The sequence below is a fragment of the Convolutriloba macropyga genome, chromosome 5 (genome assembly GCF_964194025.1).
Source record: "Convolutriloba macropyga chromosome 5, txConMacr16.3, whole genome shotgun sequence".
Lineage (NCBI taxonomy): Eukaryota > Metazoa > Xenacoelomorpha > Acoela > Convolutidae > Convolutriloba > Convolutriloba macropyga.
In genome coordinates this window covers 76102493-76127968 of record NC_134472.1, presented here as the reverse complement: position 1 = coordinate 76127968, position 25476 = coordinate 76102493, and the positions used below count along the sequence as shown (strand labels likewise).

The window sequence follows — 25476 nt, the reverse complement described above, 5'->3', positions numbered from 1 at the left end:
TACTCTTGAGAGTAATAAATATCAAATAATGTTAAAATAGTTAACATAAAAAGAACAACTATTCTGATCGGGTCAAACATTGTTTATGCGATAAAAAAGAAAAACTGCTGCCCGCAAAACAAAAAGTAATACATAAATAACAATTTCGTATCGTTGCCGTTTCTGCCCTCCAATACGCTATACGCCCCCCATTACAGAGCAGGTGTCATTATAAAAAGGTTATTTTGTAAAAAAAAATACGACCCACACAAACCGGTGACCAGAAATTGAGCACCTAAGCTGTAGGGGAGACAAACAAAATAGATAAAGATATCAAACGGCATCAAGAACTTAACTCAATTTCAAATCAGTTGTGGCGACATAAACTTTATATGGAGATGCGGAATTTTTTAATTTGTAAGTGAGAGCCGGTCAGGTTTCGTATAATTGGCAAATGCTACTTATTTTGTTGATTGGTTTGTTGCCTACTTCTAAACCGAGGGTAAGTTTAAGTGTTTTATCTAGACAAAAATTAAGCAACTCATTTGTGTTCTCAAACAGCGTGTGCTCAATTTGAAAAAAAGCGAATGAACACTTTACTACGAGAAAAAAAGTAGAGCAAAACTTTTCTGTCTATTGAAAATTCTTCACTAATCGTGATTCCGATATTATAATCAACAAACAATGCATTGTTTTCAGTTTTCCTTCAAAAAGGACTAAATGACTTGCCGCTTGAGAGATAAAAACCTCAAAAACAAAACGTAGACTGCTCACATGGCAGCAAAAATAATAGGCAACAATTAAAAGATACCTGCAAAAATGCAGAAAAAATTCTGAACATTTTTTGACAAATTGGTTCACTTATTTCCTAAAAGGATAGCCTATCAAAGGTCCAAGCGTCTGCTTTCTGGAAAAATAGAAAGCAATTAATTTTAAAACAAGTAAATTAACGAGAAAAAATATTCTGAGCTGGGCAAAAAATGACGTAACAGTCAATTTTATGCGAAAAAAACGAAAAAAACAGCGCGGCAAAAAATAAAAACTAAAACAATAATTGAAATTTCGTATTGCTGATGTTTCTGCCCCCTAATGCTCTATGTGCCCCCCCCCCCGTTACTGAGCAGATGTCATTACACAAAAGGTCGTTATTTAAAAAAAACGGCACGCACAAACTGGGGACCAAAACTTGTGCACCTTTTAAGCTGGCGGGGGGATAAACGAAAAAGATAAAATTTCTAACGGCATCAAGAAACTGCTTCTTCACCAAAAAACCCTAAAAGATTTTCTAAATCAGCTAAATGCACGACTAAATGGTAAAAGACAAAAACTTGCCTGCATGCTTTAAATATATATGCTAAGAATGGATTTGAGAGAGACAAATCCAAGACGGGCTGAAAAATGGAGTCAAACAAAAACGAGCGGATCTTTTCCGTTTGTGACCCCCTCCCATATATTGGTTGCTTGTTTTTTGCACCACCAGACGCAGATACCATTTTAACGTAGTTTTTCCTATGTAATGGCAGGTGCTCTCTAACTGGGGGTGCATAACGTACTAAAGGCGCACAACCGCAAAAGATCTAAACGCGCATTAAAAAAGGCGTAACCGGACAAAAAATCTACTCACCTTAACATTTTTCACATCTACTTTCACTGTTTTGACTAGAAAAACAAATGCATTTGAAACCTGACTCAAAAATCTAGACGAAAAATTATGTAACTCAGTTTCAAATCAATTGTAGCGACATAAACTTTATCTGGCCATGCGGAATCATTTAGAATTTGTAAGTTAGATCAAGTCAGGCTCCGTATACTTGGCAAATAATACTTAGTTTCCTGATTTGTTTCTTGCATACTTTGGAACTGAGAGTAAGTTTAACCGTTTTGTCAATTTTCAGTGTATTTATTATGAATGAATTGAGATAATCATCTATGAAATGTACTGAACTTGTCTCAAATTTTCAAATCTAAACAAAAGTCATCTCAATTGTGTCCTCAAACATTGTGTTCTCCACTTGAAAATAGGCGGCGGAAAGTCGTTATAAAGTAGGTTATTATGTAAAAAATACGGCACGCACAAAGCAGTTACCAAAAAGTGTGCACCTAAGCTGTCGGGGGACAAACCAAAAAGATAAAGAATTCTAACGGCATCAATAAAAAACTTAATTTCAAATCAGTTGTCGCGACAAACCTTATATGGGATGCGGAATCTTTTGTAATTTGTTAGTTAGAGCCGGTCAGGTTCCGTATATTTAGCAAATGGTACTCAATAAATGAAAATGTTTCGTCTATTTTCAGTATTTTTATTATAGAAGAGACATCTACAAAATGCACTGAATTTGACTCAGATTTTCAAATCTAAACAAAACCTAAAACATTTGTAATCACAAACAGTGTGTTCTCAACTTGAAACAAAGCGAGGAGACACTTTACTACGAGAAAAAATGTCGAGCAAAATTTTTCTGTCTCTTGAAAAACATTCAGTAATCGTGATTCCGAAACTTATAATCAACAAAATTTGAGTTGTATTCAGTTTTCTTTCAAAAAGCACTAAAAGACTTGAAGTTTGATAGATAGAATGCCCAAGAACAATATTCAGACGCAAAAGAAGAAACCATGAAACAAATACTCAAGCTGCTTATATGTTCGATCATTCATTGCTCATTTCTAACCTAAATTAATAGGCAACGATTACAAGATACAGACAAAATTGCGAAAAAATACTCTGAACAATTTTTTTTTTACAAATGGGTTCGTTTACTTCCTAAAAAGATAGCCTGTCAAATGTCCAAGCGTCTACTCTTCAGAGCAATAACAAAAAACTAATTCTAAAATAGTTAACTTGAAAAGAACAATTGTTCTGATCGGGTCAAACATTGACGAAACAGTCAAATTTATGCGATAAAAGAAAAACATCAGCCCGCAAAAAACTATTACAAAAATTACAATTTCGTATCTTTGCCGTTTCTGCCCTCCAAAACGCTATGCGCCTCCCGTTACGAAGCAGGATTCATTATAAAGTAGGTTATTATGTAAAAAATACGACCCGCACAAACTGGTGACCAGAAATTGTGCACCTAAGCTGTCGGGGGGACAAACGAAAAAGATAAACAATTCTAATGGCATCAAAAAATAAACTCAATTTCAAATCAGTTGTGGCGGCAAAATTTATATTGCGCTGCGGACTCTTTTATAATTTGTAAATTAGAGCCTGTCAGGATCCGTATAATTGGCAAATGTTATTTAAAAAAAGTAACTGTTTTTTCAATTTTCAGTATTTTCATTATAGATGAAATGAGATGATTATCTAAAAAAATGTACTGAATTTGACTCAGATTTTCAAATCTAAACAAAACCTAACACATTTGTGTTCTCAAATAGTTTGTTCTCAACTTGAAAAAAAACGAGGGAACACTTTACTACGAGAGAAAGTGTCTAGCAATGTTTTTCTGTCTCTTGAAAAATCTTCAGTAATCGTGATTCCGAAATTTATATAATCAAAAAAACTTATGTTGGATTCAGTTTTTCTTCAAAAAGCACTAAAAGACTTGCAGTTTGATAGATAGAATGCTCAAAAACAACATGCAAACGCGAAAGAAGTAACCAAGAAACAAATACTCAAGCGGGAGAAACGTCCTCAGAGAGAGAGAGAGAGAGAGAGAGAGGGAGAGAGAGAGAGAGAGCACAGCAGTATTTTTCTATAAAACTCTTGAAAATGCTTCAGAAATCGTGATTCCAATATTTTTGTACTCAACAAACACTGCGTTGTATTCAGTTTTGCTTCAACAACAGACTAAATGACTTGCGGCTTGATTGATAAATTGATCAAAAACGATACGCAGATGCAAAAAGAAACCAAGAAAAAAAATACTCAAAGTGAAGTGTTTACGATATTCTCTACCAGTTGTGATATCTCATCAATTGTTTTTCAGAGATTTTTATTTACTTTCTATCTGTTTGATCATTTACTGGTCATTTTTAACCTGAAAAAATGGGCATCGATTAAGAGATACAAAATTGCAAAAAAATTTCTCGAACAATTTTTTACAATTAGGTTTAATAAATTAAGCTATTAAAGATAGCTTACAAAGGTACAAGCGTCTACTCCTTGGAGTAATAGAAACCAATGTATATAGCAAACAGTAACTTAACGCGAAAAAAACTGTTCTGATTGGTTCAAACATTTACGTAACCGTCATTTATTCGACAAAAGATGAAAAACAGCAGCACGCGAAATAATACATAAAAATTACAATTTCGTATCGTTGCTGCTCTCCAACACGTAATGCACCTTTGTTTCAGATCAGGTGTCATCACACAGGGTCATTATCTAAAACTATGACTATCTCGATAGGGGTACCGAAAACTGAACACACTCTAAGCTGGCGTGGGGGGCACAATCAAATCAAAACAATAAACTTTCTAACAGCATCAAAAAAACTGCTTCTTCATCATACAACACTCCAAAAAATTCGAAGAGCTAAATCCACAACTAAATGGTAAAACATCAAAATTTGTGTTTATGCCTCAAATATATAAGCTTAGTGAAGATATGGGAGACAAACATCTACAATTGCCTGAAAAATCAGAGTGAAACATAACCGGCAGATTGCCGGAAAATAGCCGCCGTTGATTCCAATAAACATGATTGGGATTGAAAGAAAAGAAGATATTGAAAAAAAGAGATTTTTGAACAAAAACATTTTTTAAGTCCGATTTATTTTGATGGCATTTTGTAGTTGAACATAACGTACTTCTGTTTCTTAGAGAGAGGCTACAGGGGCTACTATCAATACCAATAAGCATTAGAGATGGTAACTAAGACTTATAGGAACGACGTTCAAATTGCGGGCATCTAAAATTGGGCTTTATGGGTTTATCCCGTTTCTACATCTGACTTCAATTTTTTATACTGACTCTGTTGATTTTGAATTGCTTTGCTGAGCAACTGATGTTCAAAATCACTTTTAGCAGAATGAAAGAAGAGAAAACTAGCCTAGAGAAGTCAAAAAGATATCACGCAACATGTTGAAAAAGCGGCAAAATGAGGTAAAGCGAAACATTTTTTTATTCGACGAAGTAAAAAAACATAGCAGGACAAGTCCTGATGTACAATTCAAAAAATTTTCATTGACTAAACAGAAAAACTAGACCTAGAATGGAATATGAGTGGATTGAGAAAACCATTTTAAAAAAAATCAGATAAAAAAGCTGTGAATGGATTGGCAAAACTATTTAGAAAAAAATCCAAAAAATTGAAAAAAAACAGTAAAAATCAGAGTGAAATTGCCGCTTGTGAACAAAAAACCACTACCGAGAAACCGAATTTTTGTTCAAACAGCGTTTTCTCACTCTATTTTAAAATTAGAGCGAAAAAATTCACGCCGCAAAACCACTCGCTTTTTCGCTCCATTTCCTGTTTCGGCGTGACCAAAATCACTACTCCAATTTGACTTCAAAAATCATGAAAATGTGTGAACAGATCTTAAAAAAAAGACAGCGCCCCAATACAATTCAAATTCTTTGAATTGTAAAAAATAGGAGCGCTATAATAGCCGGCTGAGAAGATGAGGGCGGCTATTATACATAAGAAAGCGCGGATTTTTTTTCTATTTGTGACTCCCAGCCCCCAACCCCCACTTAGTGGGTGCATATTATGTGACCCCCCTCCCGACGTACGTGCAATTTTTGACATTATTTATTATGTGATGGCAGTGCTCTGTAACTATTGTGTAGATAACGCACTGGGGGCCACAATTCCCCAGTCCGTTGCTCACTTTAGTTTTGCTCACTTTAAAACATTTTTCACAACTACTTTTACCGCTGTTTGAAAACCGGTATGAACAGAATAACTACTCTGTTTTCTCTCTTTCATTTGTTCAACAATAAAAACTAGGGCACGTGCGACATTTCACTTTTACATACGGTTTCAGAACAACCCGGCCGATTAAAAACCAAAGCCGCAAGAGTTCCGGAAACACGACGCGAATTCGACTTCGTCGAAAAATCTAATCTCTCAAACAATGAGTATCTACTGGCTGCAAGAATGGAGACAAAAAACAATAATTTTTAGTAAAATGAAAAAGAAAATTGCCTAAAAGGTAAATTAAGCTAAAAAGTTAGACAAAATTTTGAAAAATTCTATATAGTAAAAGAACATATTTAATCAAAGAACGTTGTTAGATAAATAATAGACTTAAAAACTGTTCAAAATAAAAGTCTAACATTGAAAATGAGTTATGGAAAACAAACTTATTTGCAACAATAAACAAGACCGGCAGATTGCCGAACATTAGCCGTCATTGGTTTCTATAACCCTAATTGGGATTGAAAGAACAGAAAAAATGGGGGAAAAAATGATTGATGTAAGAAAATGTTTTCGAAAGTGCAAATTATTTTGATTCTATTTTGTAGTTAGGCTATAGTCCTGTTACTTAATGAGAGGACACAGGGGCTAGTATCAATACCAATAAACATTAGAGATGGTAACCAACACTTATAATAACAAAGTTCAAGTAGCAGGAAATTAAAATTGGGTTTCATGGGTTTATACCGCTTCTATTTTTGACTTCGTTTTTGATACTGATTCCTTTCATTCTAGATTGCTTTGCTGAGCAACTACGATTAAACAAGATGAGAAACGGGAGCACGCAAAACAATACGTGGATCTTTTCCGTTTGTGCCCCCCCAGCTTAGTGGGTGCATATTATTTGCAACCCCCAAACGCACGTGCAATATTTTTAGATAATGAATTACTATGTAATGACACGTGCTCTGTCACTGGGGGAAGCATAACGTACTGGGGGGGCACAAACGGAAAAGATCCCAATACGTAATAAAAATTACAATTTCGTACCGTTGCGGTTTCTGCCCTCTAATACGCTAGGCGCCTCCGTTAGAGCACGTGCCATTATACAGTAGGTCATTATAGGAAAAATTGTATGCAGCCAAGTTGAGTTTGTTACAACGCTCACACCCTCAACATTTCTGTTTAGGTTAAACTCGGAAGGTTACCTTCAGCAGTTCCAATAGAGGCCCCAATTTTATTACTCAGCAAAAATACGCCAATTTGAAGTACCTATGTTATTCAGGGAAGTCAAGAAAACTTTGCCAATCGCATACTCAGCTCACAATCATTTAGAAAACTATATTTGTGTGGATGTTAAATTAATCTACTGCAACCATTATGCTTAAATTTATTTATATTAAATGTAACAACGCAAGACTTAGATTTACAACTTAAAACAATCCTTGATTTTCTTGCATTGCAAACAAAAACTTCATCACCCTAATTATATTCAACTCTCCAAAAACAACTTATGTTGTTTTCAATATTTCAAGAGTGAACAAATAAATTAAACAAACAAATCCAGCCCTTTTTACGAGATGTTATGGCAGAAAATTGTTTTAGGGTAACTCATGTGTCAAATGTTGATCAGAAGAGAAGCTTCAGTCCATAGATCCATCCACCAAAAGAGCAGCAAGTATTGCTTAATTGAAGGAGTCAGATTCTGCAGATCATTTGCGTGATTCAATCTCAGCACGTGGCACACTAAAACAACTAACATTGCATACTTTCTTCACAACATGTCCGTAGAAATTTTTCATCATAGAACTTGCTCCATAAATGGAACATAGCCGGCAAATTGCTGAAATAGCTGTGAAACAGAGTTTCGTGATGTAGAACATAGACAGCAACAGATACAGAATTGAGTTGATGAGGTTTCCAACCTTTTTGAATACTTAAACGTTCTCAAAAAAAATCTTTTCAAATTCAAAAATTAAAACTTTTTATTATATTTTGGTCACCATCCTTCATTGTTAACTTTGATATTTATATAGGAGTCCTATATTGACCTTAAAAAGGGTTAGAGTGATCTCAAGATACCTTAATTAAGTTAGAAGTCATTCAGAGAGCGATTTAAGTCAATTATGATCAAATAATTTATCGCACAGTTCAGCTTAAAACTGTGAGGTCAGCTGACAGCTTCGCAGCTACAACAAACAAATGGATTGAACAAAATTTGCTATGCATAAATAGAGAAAGCAATAATCAATCTGAAGGACGCCATAATGTGATTGTCCTAGTGACGTTCTCAATAATTAGATTGAATTTTAAAAAAAAATACAGTAAGATACCACTAAACAACCTTATTTCAGCACCCGTGGCCGGCAACAACTGTTGCTACACTAGCTGCAAAACTATGTCTATATTAAAAAGAAATTACAATAACAAAATCAAAATGGCATCAGGTAACACCTAAACCAAAACAAATTAACTTGTAAATTACAAAAGAGGAATTGACGCATGCTATTAATGAGACTTCTTAACAATTCGAAAAAAGACTGCAGAAAGGGCAAAGTTCAAAATAAGTCTCATTTTTAAAAACCATTATTTTATAAGAGATTAAAAACATTAGGTATCAACTGAAGCCAATAAAAGATTCATTTATACCTCTTGATGTATAATTGAAGAAGTAACTGAAACCTGTTAATTTATACCTCCTAAGGAAGCAATTAATACCTGTCATATCAACATTATGTGATACGACTACAAAAAGAACAAAAGCAGGCATATTTCTTTTTAAAAAATCAAATAATTTAAAAAGCTAACGGTGTCAAAGCCCTTAAAACGATCATCTATACAATTAGAACATTAAATAGGTTCACGTGCGCAATCTTTCAGGTTCACATGCGCCAATGAGACCTCGCCATTAGTGATTTAAAGGCAAGGAAACAAAAAACATAAGATATCCACAATAGCATTTTTAAGTTGAAACCATAAGCCCAGAAACCAAAGGTCGAAAACAAAAGTTAAAAAAAGGCCAACAAGAGGATATGATCTGTCTTTACAGAAAACAAGCTACCTATTGACAGAAAGAAGATAAAAAATTAAAACAAAAGGAAATCGCCATTCCTTAGGCATCTAAATAGGCTTAATTTTAGTTAAGTTATATGACTACAAAACACAATAAATGCGGACAAAACTCACTATTCAATTTAACAAACAGTTACGAAAACACAACATAGAAGCCATCAGTTTTATCTGAATTAACAAAACATTGCCACAAAATATTGAAAAAAAAGAGCGCACCCCAATAGAGACCCACAATTATTTATTGTAAGAGTCCACGAAGAGAACAAAATCTTTCCTAATTTCGCTGCTCGACCGACTAAAACACCTAATAGCTCCAGATATTTGCGATAGAGATAATTTGGCAAAGGAAATATTTCAATATATCTAATATAAATGATGCATTTTGGATACATATCGAGCTAAATAAGCGAAAAACGGGCAAACTTTAGATTCAAGAAAACACGTATAGGTATTAGAAACAAAATAAGCCCTGTTGTAGAGTTTAAAAAGATTGTTTCAGCAGTCTTCAGGTAGTTACTTCAAGCAAATTAAAAAAATGACTAAAAAAGCATATTTCGAACCATTTTCCATGAAAAAATCTGAAATTCAAAAAAATTTAGCAAAAACTTAGCATCACAAAACTCAGGTCAAACCATTCAGCAGCCCTCCCCAATCTTTAGAGGTAAACCCAATAAAACTGCTGTTGACAATTTTTAAAAACCTTAGCAAAATTAACGAAAATTTTGGCTCAAGTTACGAACCATTTCGAACCATTTTCCATGAAAAAATCTGAAATTCAAAAAAATTTAGCAAAAACTTAGCATCACAAAACTCAGGTCAAACCATTCTGCAGCCCTCCCCAATCTTTAGAGGTAAACCCAATAAAACTGCTGTTGACAATTTTTAAAAACCTTAGCAAAATTAACGAAAATTTTGGCTCAAGTTACGGAAAATGTGAACAAAACAACGGATATTGGTCTACTATTCAGAAAACTTGATAACTCCCCGGAAAAACAAAAATATATACTTTTTATATTCTCTACGCTGGACGGGCTTTTTAATGATAACGCTCACAACTCTCTACAATGAATATATCGATCGGCGTCAAATGAAAATTGACTGAACAAAAAACCGATTCGGGTATATAGTTTCTCCCTCCCACTAAAGTGGGGTCGGAACAAAGAGGGCGCGAACCTATCAAGATGCTGTACATGCCATGAATCTGTCTCGTCAGCAATTTCGGTGAACTATATACGTACAAACAAGTAAATCTCTAAACAGCAAATCAATGCCCTACAGGCTTTAGCAGTTTAATCCATTTCTGAGAAAAAAAATCAAATCAGTCAGACAAATATCGATCACGCACAAAAAAGGAAAGCAGGACCCTTTCAGTTTCAAATTCATTGTAGAGCAATTCCTTAAATCTTTCAAGTAAAAGGGCTTGATAATAATTTAATTGGGGTACAAAAATTCACTGAGAGTTATTTGCTGAATTGAACTCGAAAGAAGTGTGTAAGGTCATTTTGATAAGTTATGTCACAAAAAAACTATTTCCGAAAAACTATTTATGCTGTTGAGAGATATAAGTCATTGTAATAGTTGTCTCACTATTTGAGGTGGCGTCGATTTGTTACGCCAAACAATTTTGAGAAGACGAAGAATTAAACACAAAACCACACAATTAAACACAAACCACACAATGATAGCCACAGTTTCGCTTCCGTGCTATCAGTTTTCTCTTCATCATAATCGCCCAACATCGCACAAATCAATCTCGAAAAACGCAGGCGGGTTGCTGGTAAGAAAATGGATATGCAGAAATACCGTTGAAGAGTTAAATTGAACGCATTAGAGAACCTCAATAGGTGCCCACAATAGTAAGCCGCCCCGAGTTTACTTTAAAACTGCAAAACTAGCTTATCCCCCAAAAACACACATATAAGTGGAAATTTTCGAACATATAGACGGAAAGAGTTCATGAAGAATAAGCATGCAAAGCTAAAAAAAACTTGAGACGTGGAATGCAATTTATCAAAACTTTGACAAAACAGGATCAACAAAATAAGTTGACAGCAAAAACATAACGGACAGACTGCCGGAAATTTGCCGCCAGTGACCCCTGAGCGGCGCTCCCATTGATCAGGTAGAAAAAAAATCGAAAAGTTCTAAAATTGTCCGAAGTTTCATTAGATTAGCTAAACATGGTGAAATTGGTCTCTAAATTGGAAGAAAGCTCAATACTAATACCAGTTTGGAGTATACTCCAAAAGACCCTGATATTTTATGTGCTTAGTATTCATACATTTATCACGCTCTTTTGATTCAGCTTTTCGTCCTTTCCCCAACGCAGAAAATTGTTGAAAGAATTCTGAACTCCATTCAATTGACGCATTGAGTGATGTACGTCAGATGTCAAACGTGGAAGTGCCATTTGCGTAGGCACTGCGTTGGCGTACCCACCAAATAAAAAAAATGCAAAGATGGTTTAAAAAACCGGTTAAATTAGGACTGGCCTAGTTAGCATTCCAGTCTCTGCCCGCTGTAATTAAGGCAAGAGAACATTCTTGACGAGCAGTTGTGTAGACAAAGTATTCTGAAAAACGCAAACAAAAGACCTGAGCAGAAGACTACAAAAAAGACACAACCAGGCCAAATATTGACCTGAATTTCCCATTTTACTTCACAAAATAAAACAAACCGACTAATGTCGAAGAATTGCACTCGAACGACAGGCGGGTGCAAAACATTTGACCCCACCGGGATTCGAACCTCCCTCTCCATAACCACATGCACTGCCAACTAGGCTATCAGGCCTTATATTTTCTTTGGTGCAATCGATTTTATACTAGCAAGAAAGCTTTAGTCAGAACAATAGAGATCAATCAAAAATGAAGAACGAAAGCTAGAAAAAGTCACTTGAGAAGTCGAAGAATGTTCTGGAAGAAAAGCACTAAATGGTCAAGCAAAAAAATTGCATAAAAGAGAACAACACGTTTACAATAATTGCTATGAACTTCGTTCAGGAGCAATTAAAATTGATACTAATGAAATCAGAAGTTCATAAATTATCAAAAATAAAAACTCCAGTAAAAATTGAAAAAACCTTTAAACGTAACCAACCAGCGTCGGAAGAAAAGCTCTCGAACGACTAGTGGGAGCACAAATCTATAGCAGCGTGCTTCAGCAGGGGCGAGTACTTAAAAATTCAGCAATTGTGGCTTCAAATGACGTCATTAGAGGTAATTATAAACCACTATAACTGCTATTAAAATTCAAACTGAATAAAATTACACCAATTTCGATGCATTGTTCATATGACATTGAGTAGTTTTCTGATGCCACTTGAGTTCAGCAGATGAAAATTGTAAACGCGAGAAAAATTTAGATCAAGCAAAGCGAAAAATCAAGGGCGTGAAAGTCACTCAAAAAATCAAAATGATCGAGCAAAAAAAGACCAATACGATTACAATAGTTGCTTCAAACGTCATTAAAAAGCAATTAAAAAGCGTCAAAATGTCAAATTGAGAGGGTGGAGCTCAAAAATGAACTCTAATGTAATAGAAATGCTGAAGAGGTCAACGCTACTCCTTTTGATGCGTGTCTGAGGAAAACCATTTCGGCCGAAAAGCTTGTAATAAAATGCCGCACGTGAACAAAAAATTCTGCTCGCTAAGCACAGATTTTCTCACCTAATTTTCTCTGTCTCTTTCTCTCTCTCTCTCTCTCTCTCTTTCAAAAACTGAGTTTTTATTCAGACCAAATTTGCAAGAAAGAGCGAGAATAGTAAATTACAAAAATTCGTTAATTGATCAAAAACTTATTGCTACCGTGAAGCAGTTCAAAAGCAGAATTTTGAAAGCACAACGTGAAGCAGTTCAAAAGCAGAATTGCAACGAATTGATCTCAATAGGCTACAGTCTCAATTCCAAAGTTGTTTTAAATACATTTTGTCTAAATTACTATTGGGATATTTTGTTATTCGTTTTACGTATTCAAGAATTCTTGTGCAATTTTTGCTTATATTTTCAATTTACAAAGTATATAGCTAGGTGTGCAAATTGCTTGTTTCTTTCATATAGGTCTATTCTTTCTTATTAATTATGCCAGCAATTACATCAGGAAATTGACAATTAAATGCGAGACAATTGAGTGATTTTGACAATTTTTCTTGAATTTTCTTTTTGATTTAGCTTCTGTTTCATAGTGAGTGATTTTCATAGTGAACAATTTTTCTTTAATTTTATCAATTTTATTTCTGATTTAGCTTGTTTTATTATCATGGTATCTTTTTTATAATTACATATTCATTTCACACCAACTGATCACATTGCTCTCATTTTAGCAGCTGAGATTTTACGAATTGATGACTAACTGACCGACTTCCAGAGTTTGAGCTTGATTTGTGTCGCTTGTTTTAATGCCGTGGTATTTTCTATCTTTAATACTGAAGTGACAAATCTACTGACAGATATGGTTGATTAGTATATACTGCAAAAAGATTTCACTTATCATATCGGCTCATATATAGGAGGCAAATTCAAAGCAACTCGTTTTTCCACTCCGTTTAGAACTTCCCATCATACTTTGTCTTTAATCAGTTTCGTATTAAATTAAGATCCATTTCTGAAAGCTAGGTTGCTTTTTTGTAGTCCTGTCAGCTGATAAGCAGACTAATTTTTTTCCTAGTGAATCCAAACTTTGTGTCCCGTTTTCTTTTTGCATTACTTTGCGTGAGAACTTTTTTCATCTCCTCCAGATTTCTTTCATTGTTCTGTTCAACTCACTTTTAATTAATATGTATTTAGGCCTACAATCCAACTTGAGTGCACATATGGTCCACTAGAAGAATGAAAGGAAAGATGTAATTTGAAAAACCCAGCAAAAAATAGGGTTTAGATGCCTTTTACGTAACTTGTTCTCTTATCGTTAACAGGTAAAATGAAAAAAAGTCAGTATTCTTTTTATCCTCCCGTAGAAAAGAAAGGTTAGCCCTAACTACCAATATCGCAGCAAAACTGCACCTACGTTATGCTGATTCCTGGGTTTCTTCCCAAAGAAAAAAACTTAAACCTCAAAAATCTCAGTCGTGCACATATAACCTGTGGTTTTTATTTGCTTTAACAAAAGCTATATTGATGTCTATCACTGACATTATTTACTATTTCATCTGTGCAAAAGAAAATCAAGCTAAGTATTTTCATATGCTGACAGGTTTTAGGTTTTTTTTAAATGTCGATCAGTGCGACATGATTCCTTTTTCGCATCGTTTCCGGCATTCTCCTGTCATTGCTCCCATTCATATTATAGCGGTGACAACGATCACACGGAAAAAGAAACTGGATCAAATCAGCAAATGCTTTTTTCTGCAAAGAACTTTTGCACTCTAAAATCTTAAGTAGTGATAAATTGGGGTTGTAATTTTTCATTCGATCTATAAAAAACTTCTTGAATTGTAGTTCTAAACGTTTCTTTTTATGTTTTCTACTGTGGGAATTTGGCAGCTAAAATAATATCCACTATATGCGTGGACACTAATACCACTAGGGGGCTTCAAATTGTTATCAGACCGTTTTATAGACTACTAAAATGATTAAACAATCGACTAGCTTCTGACCAACTCCTCTCAAACGACTGACGAGATTGAGTGGGAGTAGAAAAATGGATGGATTCAAGTTTTTTTGGGCTTTGCTGGGGGGTTGCAAGCAGGAGGCTCGTTTGGGCTGGAGAGGTTGATTAAAATGGGATGGAGTCTGAATCTCGAAAAAATTCGCCTTCACACTAACCTAATTATATATATTCTGCGCAGCATCGGTGAATTGTACAATTATAGACTAATAAAACTCTAAGCGAGCTTGCTCAGGGAATTAATGCCATCCGGGCTTTATCTGTCCCTCACTTCTTCAAGACAACAGATAGAGGAAAATCCGATCGTCCAAGAAAACATATTGCATACAAAAAAGATATTAACTAACAAAATTTCTAAACTTTCATCGAGAGAAATCAAAATAGCAACATTGAAACCAATTTCGGTGCACTTTTATTTGACTTTTAGCAGACTGCAACCAATTGTATCCAGCTGCTAGAAATTGCAATGGAAGCCATTTTGTCACATGAAACTCAAAAAAACTGTAGGACGCAACATACCCGCGGAAATAGAAGTAAATGATTCCCATAAACCCAGTTGGGATTAAAACAGAAAGGTGAAATGACTGTGGTAAAAAACATTCACTTTTTTAAAGTTCGTGCCGCTTCGGTAGTTTTTTTTTGTAATCAACCAGACCTCCTTTTCTCAATGAGATGATATAGGGATTGGTACCAAAACCAATAAACTTGGTAACTGAGATTAATTAGAAAAGAGTTCAAATAAAAAAGAACATTGTTAATTTCCTCTGGTACACATAAGAATAAAATGCAAATGGTAAAAGAGGCGATGTAGAGCTGAGAATAAAACATTATAAAATATAAAATCAGTAAATTACTTACCCAGAAATTTGACCTTACATTAGAAAAAAATGGCCTAAATGCGAGCATAAAATGTTCTCACAATTTTATATGTACATAATGAAGATTAAAATCAAAATTAAAATCTAATGCTTGGGTCCTAATCTTTTAGGGTCCTTCAAAAAATTCTTTCCAAAAAAATTGTTTCAGTTCTTTTTTAAGGAAGCTTTCGATGTTGTTTTCAGTCTAATATTAGAGGGCAGACTATTATAAACTTTAATGGCTTGTGCAATAAAAGAATCAGTTAAAAACTTATTGTTCTTTCTTATATCGAACGTTATTTTTTTGACCTGTCATGTTATTTTATTCTCATGGTGAGAGAGGTTCAATTTTATATGCTGGAAGATCGAAGCTGAGTAAGCGACAAATTATTTTGAGCAAAGATATTTCAAAAGAAAAGAGACTGATAATACTCTAGTGCGAAAATTGAGATCTGTGGACCGATCGTATTTTCTGCCATTAAAAATGGTTTTTATTCCCCAACACAATTGTTTTTCTAAAGTTGTGAGTATTGACTTTTGCAACCCTATCAAAATTAAAGCGGAATAATGTAGATGACTTATTACTCTTGCATTACGATTTTTGTTTCCTTGGGTGAACTTTTACTGAGTGTATTCAAAATTTTTACTCTATAAGCCATTCTATGAAGAATCTTTTTTACCTCTCCATCAAATTTTAGTTTGCTAACAATAAACAATAATTACGCCAAGATACTTCACACTATTAGATTCTGTTATTTTTTCATTGTCGACATTCAAAACCGTATTTGTTTACCTCTTCCTGGTGCTGAGCACAATATATTCTGTTTTTTGTTTGTTCACCACTAACTCGAACTTTGCAAAAAAATCGATAATTTTTGAGATGTTATGTTCAAGCTTTGTTTTTGACGATATTTCATCAGTGTCGGATTTAAAAAGAAAAGTGTCGTCTGCATACTGGACGACCGTGCAATCCTATTCTACAATCTTTGCTAAATCGTTGAGGTAAATGTTAAATAAAAGAAGTCCTAAAATAGTACCTGTGGAATTCCTCTTTTCAAATTTCTCCAATCAGAGTCAATTCCATCTGGACAACTCTTTGCGTTCTTTCACTCAAATAATTCTCTAATGAATTGGTAGCATAATCATCAAAACCTATATTTTCAAGTCTCCGTAACAGTATTTTGTGGTTTATCGAATAAAAAGCCTTTGAAAGATCTAAAAATACACATGAAACATTTTTTTCTTGTTCTAATCATATTTGTTCTGTCGATTTCAGGATAGCATCAATTGTTGAAATTTGTTTTCTATAACCAAATTGACTAATAGACAATATTGCTCCCTTTCTAGGAAATTTGTGATTTGAGAACTTAACGCCTTTTCAAAAATTTTTGACTAAGCAGAAGTGACAGAAATAGGTCTATAATTGAGTGGGTCTTCGGGATTTCCTTTTCTGAAAAGTGAAGTTACACAAGCTTTTTTAAGATCTTCTTGGAGTTTTCCTTCTGTAATGCACTTAATAATGAGATAACATAGTGGTTCAAGTAGCGCTGCTTTAGCATCTTGTATTGACCAAGCTGGTATTTTTGAAGGACGGAGTGGTTTACTTTTATGCAATGAATCTAAGAGCACTTTTGTTTCCTTGGTTGTTATATATCGGAACTTGAAACACTTTCTCGGAGCAGTTTTAGGAGGAATGTTGTTTGTTTGTTGCAAGCCAATGAAATCTCCCAGGGTAGAAAAACTGTAATTTAGAAGAGTTGCAATTTCCATAGGCTTTGTTACCTTATTACCAAAACTGTTTAATAAAGATTGAAATCTTGTTTGAGTCTTTTCATTATTACGAAGATCTTGAATGAAGTTCCATCTGGCTTATTCACTGTTTAACTCCATAAACTTGAGAGAAGTTGTTTTTCTTTTTGACGAATTAAATCGTTTTTAGTTTCATCATCGCTAATTCGTTTTTTGTTTTCTCATAGCCATTTTTCTTGAAGCAAAAAATTTTGGTTTGTCTTTTCTAATATAAATATAACAGACTTTAATTGGAGCATGTAGTGCTAATGCTCTTTCAATAATTCTCTGAAACTCTAATAACATCACATCTCCCGTCACTGCACCGTAAAAGTGTCTCCAGTCTGAATTTTCAATAAAACTTTGGAACGCTATGGCCGAATAGTTTTTTTGTCAAAAAAGTGTGTTGTTGTTTTTGATTTTAGCGTCACAGATTTAGGCTGTGATTGTTGCAAAATAATCAGTTTTCAAAATTCTATCCGCTACTATGCCTGTTTCGTAATCTTCTGTTACGATGTAATCGATAAGAGTTGAAGAAGAGTTAGTCATTCTTGTAGCTGTATCAAATACCGTTAACTGTTCTTTACGAGTTTATCCCGTTTCTACTTTTGGTTTCGTTTTTCGATACTGACTGTTCATTTCACACTGCGTTGCTGCAAAACTGCTGTTTAAAAGCACTTTGAGAAGAATGAGTGAAAAAACTAACCAAGAGAAGTCACGCAACTAACCATAAGATTCCACGCAAACAAATGTTGAACAAGCTGCGAACAAAGGTAAAAAAGCAAAACACGTTTGTCAAAGTTTGGGTGCTATCAAAACGTAAATCGAAAAGTTAGAGCGGCCAAACAAAAATTTGCGTAGAAACAAAAAGGCACACACGACTAAAACAAAGGCTTCAAACATCATTCGAAAGCAATTAAAACAGCGACGTAAAAACAAATTTTGATTCCGACTCTACCGTTTTGTATTGAATGAACCATTAGAGTTCAGCAGATTTAGATTCCAAATACAGGCAGCTACGAAACAGTACGCTATTACAGAGCTCATTGTAATGTAACTGAGCTTGAACGGTTCCAAATAATATACTCTCACGGAGCTTGGTGAAGGGATGAGTTGTAGACGGAAAAGTTCCGCAATCGATCTCGGGCAAAATTCGGGAAACGAATTACATGCAAAAAGACCGACATTACAAACTTTACTGATAATTTTTTTTTATAATGTAAAATTTTAGCACTATTTGAAGGACGACTCTACTTACCCAATATCAGAGTTAAACCTCACTTACCGTAGTGCAGCTTAATAATGAAAAGATGATTGTGGTAGCCTCGACTCTAGTGTCTCCTATTGAGTGGGTGATGTAAGAGAGATTATGACTTGATTAGTAGTTACTACTCGTGTCCGACCACTGATCAATCTCAGTCGTCTGACTCTGCAGTTCCGACAATGTGTGTACTAAATTGCTCCATGCGTCCGGCTGAGGAGTGCAAATATTCTACAAACACAAAATCAATGTTAGAACCAACTCAATTACCCTTTTAAATGCTACTCAACAGCCCCAACTTCACAAAAACTAAATTTCTTGTTCCAAAAATTGTGCTGTGAAATTTTCAGTTCATACTTGGTTCACTAAAGAAAAGACGAAGACGGCCAACAAGCTCGTTTTCTATGGTTTTTCTTTTTGATACCCAAATATATTTGCACGTTTTTCTCTCGGAATGTCAACTAGTTATAGCAGAATGAACAGGAACAGGCCAACTAAGCAAAATAAGGAATGTCAGTCAACGCCTCAGTAGTTTAAATTATAACCAAAATGAATCTAAAAAATACCCGGCAGATTGCCGGAAAATAGCCGCCGTTGATTCCAATACGCATGATTGGGATTGAACGAATAGAATATATTGAAAAAAAAAGATTTTTGTACAAAAATATTTTTGAAGTCCGATTTATTTTGATGGCATTTCGTAGTTGAACATACTTCTGTTTCTTAGAGAGAGGCTACAGGGGCTACTATCAACACCAATAAGCATTAGAGGTGGTAACTAAGACTTATAGGAACGACGTTCAAATAGCGGGCATCTAAAATTGGGCTTTATGGGTTTATCCCGTTTCTATTTCTGACTTCAATTTTTTATACCGAGTCTGTTCATTTTGAATTGCTTTGCTTAGCAACTGATGTTCAAATTCAATTTTAGCAGAATGAGAGAAGAGAGAAACTAGCCCAGAGAAGTCAAAAAGATTTCACGCAAAATGTCGAAAAAGCGGCAAAATGGTAAAGCGAAAAAAAGTTTGACGAAGTAAAAAAACATAGCAGGACAAGTCCTGACGTACAATTCAAAGAATTTTCATTGACTAAACAGAAAAACTAGACCTAGAATGGGCTATGAGTGAATTGAGAAAACCATTTTAAAAAAATCAGATCAAAAAATAAGAAAAAAAACAAAAAATCAATGTCAAAATGCCGCATGTGAACAAAAAAACCACTAGGGAGAAATGAAAATTTAATTCAAACAAAAAACTAGGCCTAGAATGAGCTGTGAATGGATTGGGAAAACCATTTAGAAAAAAATCCGATCCAAAAAATCGAAAAAACAGTAAAAATCAGAGTGAAATTGCCGCATGTGAACAAAAAACCACTACCGAGAAACCGAATTTTTGTTCAAACACCATTTTCGCACTCTACTTTAAAATTAGAGCGAAAAAATTTCACGCCGCAAAACCACTCGCTTTTTCGCTCCATTTCCTGTTTCGGCGTGACCAAAATCACTACTCCAATTTGACTTCAAAAATCATGAAAATGTGTGAACAGATCTTAAAAAAAAAAAAAGACAGCGCCCCAATACAATTCAAATTCTTTGAATTGTAAAAAATACGAGCGCAATAATAGCCGGCTGAGAAGATGAGGGCGGCTATTAATAAAGTTGCTCTTTGACTGTCAATCACAGTTCACCAGTTACTTTTTACTTTTCAAACTGATGGTTTGACAACAAAAGCAGAGTTTAGATCTTGAAAGGCCTATTTTACGTGCCCAATCTTTACAAGTGAATTGTGAAGTTGAGGTACCTACTGGTTACTATTGACTGTGAGTTGCCAAATGAAGCGGCATAAACTCGCGTTTTAAAATCAACCGATTATCTGACGCCTTTTTTATTAACTACCCAATGATTTCAGTTACGGAATTCTTCAGTATTATATCGACAAGGCTGTGTTCTCCCATTAGATGTACGATTCGGACAGATTTTATCACCTCTCCGATGTCTGCCACGTGTATCTTTCCAGCGTCATCTCCAATCACCATATTTCGACCATTCTGAGACCACTTGGCCTTAATGATGGCGGGAGAGCCGTCTAGTTGCATGGACGACAAGGGCACCTACAAGTACAGAAAATTAAATGCATTAAACAGAGAAGCCAAACCACTCAAGCGATCAAAAAAACATTCTAGTACAAAATGGCAAGAAGGTCACGGGACACTTTTGCATAAAAAGACAACCACGTTTACAGTAACTGCTTCAAACTTCGTTCGACAGCAATTAATAAACCTTTACATTTATTGAACCTAAAATATTATTTCCAAACCACTAACATTGGTAATAAAGTGACGGGAAGGGCAAAAAATACTGGAATTTTCTCTGCATCATGAAATAGCGCCCCCACAAACAATTACTACTAACTTCGTTTGAGAGCACTAAAAAAATCTGCCACAAAACGGGCAGAAAACTATTTTCTTTCTAACGCGGCCAGCAGAAAATAAGATTTCTTTTTACTTTTTGATCTACATATTTAAAACGTTAAAGTGCAAGAAATAGTACCCAAGAAAATCTATTAAACTAAGATAAATTGAAATAAGCTTGTCCGTAAAATGCGTGCTTAAAATTTTGCGTAAAAGTCATTCAATATATTTCAAGCTTTTCCAAATTCCACTCACCTGAGAAATGATGTGCAATTTCATAGCAAAAAGAAGGCTCGCTTGTTCTGTGCGTTGCACAGAATGTTCCCACATTTGCATTTGAAAGCATAGGATATAGAAAAACAGAATTTCTGAAATGACATTTCAAAAAAAGTACCCTTCAATTGCGAAATACTTATTGCACTTAAATAAAGATATTATCAAAAATTATTACAAAGTTTTCCTAAAACGTCTTTTAAACTGAACACAAAAATTTTGAGTTTGAACTCTTTTGCATTATTGACGGCTTTGATTGAGCTTAATCGGTCTTTTTCTAAAACTCTTTTTGAGAAATGAAGGATTCTTTAAAAGCTCTAAGTCAAATTGATGACATCCGATGCAAAGTTAAGTTTTTCTTACACTCAAAAGTTTTCAGCTTGAATGTTTTGTGGTCACGTACATTGGTAAAGGTGACAGCAGAAGTTGCATAGTTTTGCTAAAACCATAAAGTTTTTATCTAGATAATCGAAAACGAGCCCAAAAATCATAAAGGAAACAGCAGCAGCACATCACCTGTATTCAGAGAAACCCTTCTCATTTCAAGTTACTTGTAGCCGTAAATTTCTTGAGAAACGCTGCAGACTGCAAAAAAACAATTGTGTAATATATTATAATAACTATTTCGATTATCTGGCTTACATTATCAAAGGGACTAAACCAATTGAATTTTTCTCAAGTTATTTTCTTGCAAAATCACTTAAATAATGTTTTGGTGAAACGAAGGAAATGAATAGCAAGTGGAAGTCAAAATAAACTAAGGCAGTTTTATACACAAGCGGCAAAAGCAGGTGAAACGAATCAATGAGTTGGAGAAATTGATAAAGATAGAAGGACAAACATGGAATTTTTGTGAAATTTGTTCAATATACAATTTAAATCCTGTGGTGTCAAAATTTGTTACAACACGATTTAAGTATTCAACCTTATGACTCCCACCCAAAACATGCGATCACAAATAAGTTCTATAATATGAGTACAATAATAAGTACAATAAGATGCGATTTAAAATAAGAGCTCACCTGTCCTCTGCACATGTTGAGAGATGTTTTTCTATGTGACAACAATGAATTAGTAAGAAGGTTTTGGGAGCCTATATACTTGTGAGGCACCTTAAAATAATTACTCCTCTGCTATATTTTCTCTTTTATTGCTCCGAGAACAAAAAAATACTATTACTGCATCAAATCATAAAATTATCAAAAATTTTTTAAATTTGATAGTAATATCAAGTTTGATATTTAATTATTATCAAGTTTGATATCTAAGTAATATCAAATTTGATAGAATCATAAGCCACTTAAAAGATGAGTCAAAATGAACAGCATAGGAAAAGCAAGGAGACGGATCAATTGAAGTCCAAATTGTTTTCATTCGTTATAATAATTCAAAACTCAAAAGCTGTCAACAACAAGAAAACCAGTGCAAAATAGAGATGAAACATGTCAGAACAAAATTTAAAAAGCAAAACGTTTTTTCGAACATTACGTTGTTTTTAAGAAGTTAAGTTCCTTGAGCAAGTAACACTAACCACCACCCCCAATAATTAAAACCACCATTGCATGCATAAAGAACAGCATCATTTCGATGCGGATTTTCCATAATTATTAATCAGTCAAACCACAAAAATGACTAAAAAAAGGCAAACAAAAATTAAGTTAAATCGATATTTTTTCAGAGCATTTATTTCAAAACGAAGAAATTTTAGAATCAGATTAACAGATTCTCACAGTTGAACCTAAAACAGATAAGTCGTTTTTTTAATAGCAGTCGCAAAAAAACATACTAAAAAGGGGACAACACTAAAACGGCAGTCAAAACACAGCAAGTCAACAAAACCTTGCAAAGTCAGATTCCGCTCTTATTTCAGAAAAACCGTTCGCGCCCTGAATCTGGAAACTTTTTTTACATATGCTGCCTCACTGTGATTAGCCGCTTAGCAACCTGTTCCGTCCCTCCATTTCGACTCCCGACTGAGTTCCTTTAAAAAAAGACTGAACCCTAAAATCATTTGAAATATATCAAATTGGAACTCAATGATAGGCAACTGAGTATCAGAAGCTGCTTCTAACAACTTATATTCGTTGTACTGTTAATGAATGGCACAAATATGAGAAAAACTTCATTAGTGGCATAAATTTTCATCAAAATTCAAAAAACTGTCAAAAAGAGTATCTGTGGTGTCTTCTTCAAATCTCAGTGAAGTCCATAAAATTACAAATATCAGAATGAGTCATTGATGATTGGTTTCCAATCAACTGTACACGGATAAAGTGAATCTTCAAAATTTTTTGATTTTTTAACAAATTTCAATTAATTAAGAATTTTCTCTCTGTCTACTAAGAATTAAAAAAAGGTATGAAACGAACTAAATATTGGATGAACAGATGGGTGAGTAACCGGTTAAAGTTTTGTAAAAAAGCCTAAATTTGTGTGAAAATGTCGCATTTCCGAAAATTTTTCAAAAAACTCATTTTTTGTATTTCAGTGCTATTTGGCAACATTGAGAAAACGATAAGATACGTTTTTAAAGATATCCTCGGAAAAAACGCTTGTTTTAGAAACTGACTGAATTCGACCAAAATTTTAGCCACATTTTTTATTGACGATAGTCTTATTGGTTTTACGTTCATGATGAAAGAGTTGCTGAAATGTTTGCACCAACTCTTTTGGCAAAAATGTGGCTAAATAGTGCAGACATGAAAACTGCAGGCACAATTTTTGTTTACTCAGATGTGGGCTATTTTTAATTCCAGTTCATACATAGGAAAGTGTTCTGGAACTATAATTAGGCTTAACTGCCTAAATTATTCTGGGTAGAAAATGACAAACTTTTTCCAGAGAAGCAAAACTCCTAAAAATTCTATTTGTAGTGAAATTCTAGAGGCAGGGAGCTTCAATTTGATACCACATACGCTATCCTGGGGTGCCCTCAAAAAAGTCAAAATGTCTGAACCAAAAATTGGGGCTAGCATAAATTTTCAAAAAAAGTGGGAACATAGAGCACGTTTTAATCTACCTCGAGCTTTGGGGATTCGCATCGATCTGCAATCTAAATAGGGTATAAACAAATTTGTTTTATTTTCGAAATTTTTATTTTTGAAAAATCGAATGTCTTTCTCAGCATGAAAAACAAATAAACCCCGCAGATTGCCGGAAAATAGCCGCCATTGATTCCAATAAGCATGATTGGGATTGAAAGAATAGATATTGAAAAAAGATTTTTGTACCAAAACATTTTTTAAGTCCGATTTATATTGATGGCATTTCGTAGTTGAACATACTTCTGTTTCTTAGAGAGAGGCTCCAGGGGCTACTATCAATACCAATAAGCATTAGAGAGAGGTAACTAATACTTATAGGAACGACGTTCAAATAGCTGGCATCTAAAATTTGGCTTTATGGGTTTATTCCGTTTCTATTTCTGACTTCAATTTTTTATACTGACTCTGTTCATTTTGAATTGCTTTGCTGAGCAACTGATGTTCAAATTCACTTTTAGCAGAATGAGAGGAGAGAGAAACTAGCCTAGAGAAGTCAAAAAGATTTCACGCAAAATGTTGAAAAAGCGGCCAAATGAGGTAAAGCGAAACATTTTTTTGTTCGACGAAGTAAAAAAACATAGCAAGACAAGTCCTGACGTACAATTCAAAAAATTTTCATTGAACAAACAGAAAACTAGACCACGAACGGACTATGAATGGAATGGGAAAACTATTTACAAAAAAAATCCGATCCAAAAATCGAAAAAACAGTAAAAATCAGAGTGAAATTGCCGCATGTGAACAAAAAACCACTACAGAGAAACCGAATGTTTGTTCAAACACAGTTTTCTCACTCTACTTTAAAATTAGAGCGAAAAAAAATTCACGCCGCAAAACCACTCGCTTTTTCGCTCCATTTCCTGTTTCGGCTACTCCAATTTGACTTCAAAAATCATGAAAACGTGTGAACAGATCTTAAAAAGAAGACAGCAGCCCAATACAATTGAAATTCTTTGAATTGTAATAAAAAAGACAGCGCCCCAATACAATTCAAATTCTTTGAATTTTAAACAAAAATAGGATCGCTATAATAGCCGGTTGAGAATATGAGGGCGGCTATTAATAATCTGGCCTAACAAATTCTTTACGCTTTCTAAGCTCGGGCTATTTTGCCACAACAAAACTTTTATTTCAAATAATGTCAGTCTCAGAGGCGCTTGAGTAAAGTCGAGAACTTATCAACTGACAAGAGAATAATTGTCCTAAAAACTCACGCAGCAGAGAGTATCAAATGACGACCTCCATCTCACAATTGCAATGCTCAACTGTATACGTCGCCAAAAAATTGTCGTTTTGAGCATTTGAAGCATAAGATCTAGTGGCCGAAAGAATAATCGATTCAGACCATCAATTAAAAAGCCTAGCACTAAGACTCCGCAACGTATT

General features: G+C 34.4%; 1 protein-coding gene across 6 annotated transcripts in view; it reads right to left on the bottom strand.

Annotated features, from left to right (window-relative positions):
- Nucleotides 1–7126: 7126 nt before the first annotated feature.
- LOC142339663 (dynein, cytoplasmic 1, intermediate chain 2a-like) overlaps nt 7127–25476 on the bottom strand; it is a 117578-nt gene continuing 99228 nt past the window's right edge. For 5 of the 6 annotated variants that reach the window (XM_075389861.1, XM_075389864.1, XM_075389860.1 and 2 more), the window contains 3 exons: nt 20348–20473; nt 18389–18595; nt 7127–7528 (listed from right to left, as the gene is read on the bottom strand). In XM_075389861.1, the coding sequence (XP_075245976.1) occupies nt 18482–18595; nt 20348–20473 (240 nt within the window). In that variant the 3' untranslated portion in view covers nt 7127–7528; nt 18389–18481. Of the gene's footprint in view, nt 7538–18388; nt 18596–20347; nt 20474–25476 lie in introns of all 6 variants that reach the window. The other variant, XM_075389862.1, reaches the window with a different exon arrangement.